At 42.9% G+C, this 10,034-nt stretch overlaps 1 protein-coding gene across 1 annotated transcript; it reads left to right on the top strand.

The window, feature by feature from the left end:
* Window positions 1–1,802: 1,802 nt before the first annotated feature.
* Window positions 1,803–9,990, top strand: LOC108927653 (NEDD4-like E3 ubiquitin-protein ligase WWP1). The gene is made up of 18 exons (XM_029246318.1): window positions 1,803–1,852; window positions 2,260–2,512; window positions 3,069–3,164; window positions 3,615–3,789; window positions 4,094–4,148; window positions 5,092–5,176; window positions 5,316–5,444; window positions 5,724–5,796; window positions 5,897–5,968; window positions 6,871–6,959; window positions 7,299–7,458; window positions 7,903–8,036; window positions 8,128–8,268; window positions 8,416–8,536; window positions 8,763–8,867; window positions 9,012–9,108; window positions 9,404–9,476; window positions 9,679–9,990. The coding sequence occupies exons 1-18, from the start codon at window positions 1,810–1,812 to the stop codon at window positions 9,776–9,778; spliced, it is 2,001 nt and encodes a 666-aa protein (XP_029102151.1). The 5' UTR covers window positions 1,803–1,809; the 3' UTR covers window positions 9,779–9,990.
* Window positions 9,991–10,034: the final 44 nt, after the last annotated feature.

The following is a 10,034-nucleotide window of genomic DNA, read 5'->3' as shown; positions in this document are numbered from 1 at the left end:
GGATGTGACTGGTGAGGACTGCAAAACATCAGACCTTTGCTGAACATTCAGATTGTACCAGAACAAACAGAAGCATTTGAGATGTACATTTTGCTGAAAGCAGGTTCACTGCTGAATGGAATACCTCTGTCCTTCCAGTTTCCGGTGCCAGTCTCACTCAGAACAGCTGGTTCGCCACTGGTGTCTATGTGGAGCTGGTAGTTGATGGCGAGACAAACAGAACTGCCAAGTGCCGCAATTCATCCAACCCCACGTGGGACAAGCGACTCACTCTGTAAGAGATGAGACGCAGCTCAACTCTCAAGGGAGATCCTCAGCCTGATGGGAAAATAAATGCACCCACTTGCTCTTTTCTTTGTATTTCTGGGTTCTCATAAAGATATTTCATATTTGTTTCAAAACTGTGAAATTAAAGCATATGTGGATAGCTGGTAGTGTAGTGGTCAGACCTACTGCCTTTCACTCTAAAGGTTGTAGGTTTGATTCCCACCTCCAGTTGTAGTACCTGTGGGCAAGGCACTTAGCTGAATTACCCAGTTGTACAAATGGGTACACAATTGTAACCTTAACACTGTAAGTCACTTTGGGCATCAGATAAATGCAAAGTACTATTATTTCTTTACATGCTTTCTACTTGATGCCTGTAATGAGTTCTGTCTTTGTTTACCATGCAATGGAGATACTGTTTAATTTTTGTACTGTACATGTTTATCTAGTGTCAAAGGTCATCGAGAACTCTACTTCCCAAGTTAAAATACATATAAAATATATATTACATTAGAGACTTTAGGTGCAGAGTCCAGCACTTTAACCACTACTCCACACTGTTGATATAGTCATGTATAAATTAGTATGTGTGTTTTCTAAATAACTGCAGGAGTGTAACGCCACGTAACAAGCTGAACTTCAGGGTCTGGAGATGTCATTGCCTGAAGGCTGACACTCTGCTGGGGACAGCCACTCAGGACATGTGCTGGATCCTGAAGCTGCACAATGGAAAATGTACGGTGTGCCTCAGATCCTACTTGCCATTTCACATAAATACATAAATACATAATACATAAATGGGGAAACCACAGGAGGATACAAATTCAGCTGACAACTCGGGTCTGAACATAACTTAACATATATTAGATATTTGTCATAATCAGTTACCTTAAGATGGGGGGTGTGGTGATGCAGGGGGTTTGGCTGGGTCCTACTCTCTGGTGGGTCTGGGGTTCGAGTCCTCCTTGGGGTGCCTTGAGATGGAATGGTGTCCCATCCTCGGTGTGTCCCCTCCCCTTCGGGTCCTAAGCCCTGTGTTGCTAGGTTAAGCTCCGGTTCGCTACAACCCTGCTTGGGACCAGCAGTTATAGACATTGTGTGTGCGTGATTACTCTGGTGTCAATGTGGTGAGTTTCTTTACAACCTCTTTCCTACAATTGATTGAAATGGCTGCTGCTGGTTAGTGCAGCTGATATGGACTGGATTTAAGAACAATGGTTCCTAAAGACAGACAATGAAAAATCAATGTTCTCCTGTTCTTTCCTGCCCTCAATCAATGTTTCTCTTGTGGCCTTCACCTATAGCGTATCTTTCTCATCTTCCTCTGAGATCCATTTCATTCCCCCCATTATCTCACCAGTTACTTTCTCCTCCTGCCGCTTCCCATTCCCCTCACATGTGCTCCAACGTTTCTCCACTCATTGCTCCTCTGTCCCATACACCCCAGTGGAGAATGTGAAGCGGGTCCTGAAGTTAACTCTGTGTGTCAGTGACAAGCTGATCTCCACTGGGAATCTGACCATCGTGCTCAACAGTCTGGATATGGAGCAGACCGGGCAGCGAAACGCCTCTACTTCTGCCACTGGTGAGTTTGCTGCTAATCCGAGTGTTTGTGCCCCCATTAGCGGCTTCTTCTCCGTTGGTGTTCCGGTGTCGCTTACAGGAACACACATTTGTTTTGTTTTGTTTAAATAATGCAAATTCAGCAGCGGATTGAACCTGGAGCATTGAGCACCCTCTGTCAGGGAGAACATTTATTAGCCTGCAGGCAGTTACACCCATGTCAGACGTGTGCTTTTGCTGTTACCCATTAATGCTCCTAACATGACCTGCAGTAGACGACTCATTTGAAGGACTCATTGCCCAAAATGTTAGTCTCACACCCATCCACAACTCATTTTTGCTTGCAATTCTGTTGCATGGATCCATGTTTCCCATAATGCAAAGCTGTCTCCCCTGTGACATGCCTGTCCTCTCTCTGCTCCTCTGTAGTAAAAGGGGAAAGCTGTGCCTCCACCACTGAGGAAGTCCTGCCCCCTACTGGCTTCTCAGGGAAGGTGGGCAAAGGTTCAGTGTCAGTGCGCTCACCTTCCCCCAGAGACCCTGCTTCCTCCTCTTGCTCCTCCTCCTCAGCCTCCACTACCTCGAACACAGAGCATCAGAGCAGCGACACCAGTGCATCTGAAGCAGTGAAACACAGCCATGAGACAGAGAACACCACTGACACCAGGCACCTTCCACCTGGGTAGGTATTGGGCCTTGTGTCGGTCACATCAAATGAGCTCTACCAGCTTTGCTTGCTCCGGTATTCTGTATGGCATCTAAATTCACATTTACTATTCAATATACATTGACATTTATTCATTCAAAGTGACATACAACTCAGAGCAAAAAGGTATATTTCACCGACAGATTGAGAGGTACACATACAGACACACAGTTCTTATAGCACAGTCAGTTTGTGTGATGTCACCATTTAAATTGGCTTCATTTGTACAGGGAGCCGCATACAAAATGGGGAAAGAGTGCAGCATTTTTAAAACACATAACATTAATGATAATGTTATGTGAGCGGCAGCGTATAGAAATGATAAGAAATACAAAGGCAATTGTGACAAATAGCTCAGTGCAAATCTAAGGAGTAGGAAGTAGATCGAGAAAGACATGAGTCTGAAAGATGTGATTTGAGATCCTTTGTGAATGTTGAGAGGGATTCAGTAGTTCTGAGAGAGAGAGGGATCATTCCGCTGCACTGGAGCCAATTATTTCATATTGTATGGTTTTTTTCTTTGGCTCTGAAGGTGGGTGCAAAGAAAAGACTCACATGGCAGGACATATTATGTGGATGTGAACACAAGAACCACTACATGGCAGATACCACAACCCCTTCTGCCTGGGTGAGTGCTGCATCACTACTACTAGTCCTTGTACTATCGCTACTATTGCATGGACATGCCTTTGCTGTTCTCTTAAACATGAGTAGTTGATGGGTGGGGAGTAACACAAGTTTCTTCCTTTCTAAATTACATTTACACATTTAACTGATGCTTTTCTCCAAATTGACTTACAATGTTAAGGTTACAGTTACTACAAGCTCACAATTATTGCCCCTTATGTACAACTGGGTAATTTTACTGGAGCAATATAGGGTAAGTACCTTGCTCAAGGGCACTACAGCTGGAGCTCGAGCCGACAACCTTTTGGATCCAGAGGCAGTATCTCTAACCACTACACAACCAGCTGTCCCCTTCTCACCTTTAGACACATTATAAACATAGAACATTAGATGCATCTGAAATGTCAAATGAATCATTATTGCTTTGCGGATGACTTTCTGTAACTGCCAGGTGGGAGAAGTGTGTTGACAACGTGGGTCGGATCTACTATCTGGACCACAACAGTAGGACCACCAGCTGGCAGCAGCCCACCAAGGAATCTGTACAAAATTTCAAGCAGTGGCAGTCACAGTGGAGCGAGCTGCAGGGGGACGTGTACCAGGTGAACCGGAGACACCGTTACTCAGTTACAGTCTCCTGGTGGTCAAAGACAAGGTAGCATCTGAGCAGCCAACCAGCAGCATCTCAGCAATACCCACAGATCTGATCTAGTGTGATCTGGAACACAGTCCACTGACAATTTCTATCCCATGATTTCATCAATCTTGCCAACCCTTATTGAGCTCCAAGAATCAAATCAATACAATGGGCTGTTTTCGGTCCCACTTTGTCCATCCTACCACACAACTACTGCAGAATGCTTTTGGGGACACCCACACAGCTATCGATATGTATTCGATACATACCTCTTTTATTTTTTTTCTCAAAAGTCTGCCATGATGTCAGCAGAGAATGATCCTTTGGGGCCCCTGCCTGATGACTGGGGTAAGTCTGAAATCAATACGTATGATCTCCTTGGGTCAGGAGAGTGACCAAGCACAGGACGGAGGTGTCCACGAAAGGAGGGTAGTTACGAGTTACATTTATTCTGCTACTTATACTCAAATAATTTTCTATAGAAACTGCACTTTGCAGAGTAGCTTTTGGAACTAACACTTTTCACTTTGAATTTGTAAGGAAATTGAAATGTGTTTTGCAGCTTCTACAGGGAAAAAAAAAAAAAAAAACTTGCCATCTTACAGACAACAACCACACAAAATGGCCGACAGGAAGTGCGTTATTACAGTATATCAGTCACGAGTCCAAATCAAAAGTGCAGTAATACCAAGAAAAGCTCAAAACGGTTAGGGACAGATACTTGGTTAGTCTATTCAGTTACAGACCTTTGAAAAATAATAATGCAAAACTGGCTGAGGGCTACACCCCATATTAGCCTCAGTGCTAGCGACAATTAGCTAGCGTCTACTATGTATCATGTTTTTAAACCAAAGATTGACATATATATTTTTCTCATGAGTTCAAGGTATGTATTGGAGCATTTACTGCAGCTACAGTTTCAGAACGTATAAAAGCATGATTTTAATGTTTCAGAGTAGTAAAAAGCATAATTTGAATCAAAGTAACCTGATATCTGAGAAGTTTTTTTTTTTACCTGATACTTTCTTGCTTTTATTCAAGTACATTTTGTATGAGTACTAGTTTAGCATTTTTTTTTTTTGTTTGTATTGTTTTTGACTACTTTACCCACCTCTATGGTCCCCTCAGGGTCTTTTGAGGCTCTGAGGAATATTGTAGCAAGTCAGTGAATCAGGCAGTGTGTGTATACCTGAACAGTAATGTTTTTTTCCAGCAAAAACTGTGGTAGCTGGGCTTCTGAGATTAATTGTTGAGATGTGTATCAGAGCATCAGTGTGTGTGTTTCCCACAGAGCGATGCAAAGACTCTAATGGCCAAGTGTACTTTGTGAATCACTCCAAAAAGACCACCCAATGGGAGGACCCCCGTACACAAACGTAGGCCTTCCTTCCTTACTGATCATCGTAGCTATGATACAGCATGCTGTTATTAAGAGGGTGTCCTGGTTTTCCCACAATGCTCCTTCTTGTACATTTTCTTTCTGGTAATGAGATATTGTCACCCTATGTCCACCAGCCTGCCAAATGATGACTCATTGCCTGAGGGTTGGGAGATGTGCTGCACTCGGAAGGGGGTCCGCTTCTTTGTTGAGCAGAACACTAGAAAGACCACCTTCTGTGACCCACGCACTGGAAAGTACTCCATGTAAGTGGCTGCTGTGTTTTAGTTTAGATATAAACTAAAGAAAAGAGCAAAGAAAGTCTGAGATTTTGTATTTTGCTGTCCCTCCTTTTGCTCTGCCAGTTCATCTAATGACCCTGTAAATCACACTTTTAATTAGCTGATGTCTCTATTGTATGTCTGTCTGTGTATCATGTGTGTGGTTATTTTCCTCTCTATAATTAAAAAAAAAAAACAAAAACTTGGTCACCAAGCCTCTAACAAGTGACCTTGGACAGACAATTTCATTTCCTGTTTTTTCAGTACCAAATCTCTGCAGATGATGTATGAGGTCAGCTTCAGGTGGAAGCAGGCACATTTCCGCAGTCGTTGTCAGGTAAAAATCATTTTTGGTGTATAGTTTTGGGCTAATTTCAAAGTTATACATGACAGGTTTACTAAAATGCTTCTTTCCTTTCAAATCCAACTCTTTTCAGTCATGTGCTGTTTCTGGCCATGTGAATATCATGGTGTCTCGACAGACATTATTTGAAGACTCTTTTCACCAGGTAAGAGTCCACTGTCCCGTGTTAAGGTACATGATCTCTTTCAATCTGTAGTTTTCCTCTGGCCACATCTCCTAGGTGACACCCTCTGGCCATTTGGGTAAGGCAGGCAGTACTGTGGGGATCATGTTCTTTGGTTTCTCCAGTGTGTTCAACCATATGGTTTGGCCTGCTGGGAGATAAGCTTTGGCCCATGCAGGCTGACCCATCCATTATGTCTTGGATTCTGAACTACCCAACTGGCAGACCGCAATTTGTTAGGCTGCCATATGCAGCATGGGGGCCCCTCAAAGGACAACCCTGCCTTCCTTCCTGTTCACCCTGTACACCTCTGTCTTTAAATGCAACTCCAAGTTGTGTCGACACAGTCATCGTTGGGTGTACCATGGTTGGGGAGGAGGACAAGAACAAGGATCCTGGTGAAGGACTCAGTTGATTGCGAACTGGTTAGTGCAAACTGAATCATCTTCAGCTCAACATTGTAAAGACAGAGGAGATGCTGACGGACTTAAGGATGCCTTAGGGTTCAGTGTGCACTGTGTACATTGGACAGGCCATATAAATATAGACATCCAGTACAAGACAGGACAGAGCCACCTTTACCTTCTGAGAAGGTTCAGGAACACTTTCAGCAACAGGCTGATCTATTTATGGTGTTCAAAGGGGTGCTGCAAGAACTTGTTTCTGCTGGCAGCCATCAAGCTCTACAACAAGTCCTCATGCTGCCGGGGTCATAACCTCTTAATGAGTGAGTGGCACTGAGCTGCTTTCTGCCATCTCAATAGACCTTGCACCACCTCACTTGACTTGTCCCTCTTTTGTAAATACAAGAAACAAGATAACTAACTCAACAGTTTGTTGTGTAAATGCTGAACTGTGAGTGTGTGTAATGTATATTTATTCAGATCATGGATCTAAATCCACAAGACCTGCGGAAAAAACCAAATATCACCTTTCTTGGGGAACCAGGATTAGATCACGGTGGCCTGACAAGGTTAGCTGACATGATCACCAATATTACTATTCTGTCATATCCGACCCACAGCAATAACTTTCTCAAAGATTTTCCTTGTTGCTCAGACTGTTTTATGCTGTCAAACATTCTCTGAGATGTTTGTGACCTTCACGGCCATTTGTATTAAGTGATATTTTACTCATGCAGAAGATTAAGTAAGACTATTATCAGCAGATGCCATAGCTGTTTTGTAAAGATACAATAAGAGCAACTAACAGTAAAGCAGGTATGGTGCAACATCTTGGTATCTAATACTGTAGGTGCTATTAACATGGCAGTTTAAAAATGTCTTCTACACCCACTCTTCTCAACTCACAGGGAATGGTTTTTCCTGCTTTCTCACGATGTGTTCAACCCCTCATACTGTCTTTTTGAATATGCTGGGAAAAGCAATTACAGTCTGACGATCAGCCCAGCCTCCACCATTTACCCTGATAACCTGTCTTGCTTCTGCTTTGTCGGCCGTTTCATTGCCATGGTGAGTGTCCGCAAGTGGGAAGCATTTGATTGTCAAAAGGCGATTGCTTAAGATAGTTTGTGCAACACATGTTTGAAACAGGACAAACATTGGAAGACACGGGTAAAATAAGTTTCACCCTGCATCAGCTTTGCGGAAGCCCTGGAATGGATTTACTTACAATAACGTGATGATCACATGCACTGAAAAGTGATCATAGTATGTTGGGATCACATGCCACATATGCAGAGCTCTGCACTGATGTCTGAATTATAGTGTTAACAATTTCTTCTGTTTACTGCAAACATAGGTGTGAATGCTAAACAAAGGAATGCCTTAGTGCTGTTGCTGTAAAATGTGAAAAAACTAGAGGGCAGCAGAATGGTCCTAATATCACCTGTTTCTCTGTACCACCCATGAACTGATTTAAGGAAAAAAGAAAAAAAATCTCTTGTCTTCTACCAGGCAGCATTTCATGGAAGGTTCATCACATCGGGCTTCTCACTGCCCTTATACAAATGCATGCTCCAGAAAAAACTTACCATCAAGGACTTGGAGTCAGTTGATCCTGTGTTCTACAACTCCCTCATCTGGATAAGGTGCCCTAGAGCATATCACCTCTAGACTCTCCATTGGTAGGGTGAGGTGTGGTGCTCACCGAAATCTTGTTTCTTTCCCTTTACTACACAGAGACAACAACATTGAAGAGTGTGGCTTGGATTTGTGCTTCTCTGTGGACATTGAGGTCCTGGGCCAGATCATCACACATGACCTGAAGCCTGATGGGTCCAATGTGTCAGTGAATGAGGATAACAAGGAAGAGTACATCAGGTATGTGGACATGTCTGTCTGTGCACATATTCTCTGCTTTGACCACAGTCCTTGTTTTCCTCATCAATGTCATCTTTATGATGACAACACATGGTCCTTTAGGATCATAGTCACTGCATCATCTGTACTCCTCTTTCTCCCAATAAGGCTGATTGCAGAGTGGCAGTTCTTCAAGGGGATGGATGAACAAATAAAAGCATTCCTGAAGGGATTCAGTGAAGTTGTGCCCCTGCCGTGGCTGCAGTACTTTGATGCAAAGGATCTGGAGGTAAAGGCAGCAGTTTTAGTCTTATGCATTTAAAGAATTTTTTGAAGTGTTTCCGTTCCTGATGTCCTGAATTGTTGTAACTGACAGCACTGAATTTTATCAAAGTTACACAGGTAATGCAGTCAGAGTGAATTTCAGCAGTCACTTGGTGCCTAAACATATTAGCAAAAGTGTGCTGAGATGCCTGTGGAGCTTGCCTCACGCACATGTGCGGCATATGTTATAGATGATGCTTTGTGGAGTGCAGGAGGTGGACCTGGATGACTGGCAGAGGAATACAGTATACCGCATCTACACCAGGAATAGTAAGCAGATCATCTGGTTCTGGAAGGTGGGTACCTTCAGAGGGAATCACATAATTTAAAAATTCTAGGTGGTGTACTAGGGTTAGACTAAGCCCAGAAGTACTTATTCATCTGTCCATTATACAGAAGCGTATTTGTATGTTCATGTGATATTTCTGACCCTTCCCAAGTTCGTGAAGGAGGCCGACAATGAGGTGCGTCTCCAGCTGTTGCAATTTGTCACTGGAACTAAACGTCTTCCTCTAGGGGGCTTTGCAGAGCTAATAGGTCAGTTCCTGCTTTCATAACCCAACCACTCAGCTTCCAATGCTTTCCACTGTTCTGTCACTCTTGTAAGATATAACAGGTCTACAAACTCAGTCCATTAGGGGGGTTGGGGGTGGGAATGGAAAACATGAGCCATAACACACTTGTTGTTCTTTTGAGTGATGTACCTAATTGCTGCATTTATTTGGAAGTGACCAACCCTTCCTTTACCACTTGTACAAACACCCATGAACAATTCAGCCCATGTCTGCTTCTTAATGAACATCCCATAATTCTCTCATTACTGTGTTTTTAGGAAGCAGTGGTCCACATAAATTCTGTATTCAAAAAGTTGGAAAGCATACCCAGTTGCCCCGCAGTCAGACTTGGTAAGAGTGCTGCTGATAGTGAGGAATATAAGTAAAATGACATGGCAACACCCACATTTATGTGGAAGTTAAGGCAAAAAAAAATTAATAAATAAATAAAAAAATGTTAACATTATAAACATACAGGGAAACAGCTTATTAGTTGCCCATCACTAGTATAGGAGTCACCTTGTTTCACCATGAGGCCACCTTCTGTTCACAGCTCTAACACTTTGGACTTGCCCCCGTATAAAAGTTACATGCAGCTGAAGAAGAAGCTGCTCTTTGCCATGGAAGAAACAGAAGGATTTGGAAAAAAATAAATGGTGGCAGAGAAGATGACATCGAAACCATCCACTCAAGATTAAACGATGTCACAGAAGCAACTACATCTAGTATACAGATTACAAGACTTGTTATACAAGTCAAACTTGAGGTGATTAAATGTACTTGAAAACAAAAAGGTCACAGTGTACAAGCGAGGAGTACAAAAGAGCACTATCAGTTTGAAGAAACCAATTTATTTACTGATCATACATGACATGTTAAATCATGACAGTGCTTTTGTCAACTGGAATC

Source organism: Scleropages formosus, chromosome 19 (assembly GCF_900964775.1).
Source record: "Scleropages formosus chromosome 19, fSclFor1.1, whole genome shotgun sequence".
NCBI lineage: Eukaryota > Metazoa > Chordata > Actinopteri > Osteoglossiformes > Osteoglossidae > Scleropages > Scleropages formosus.
Note: the sequence above shows the minus strand (reverse complement) of the source record. Positions and strands in the feature narration are given on the sequence as shown.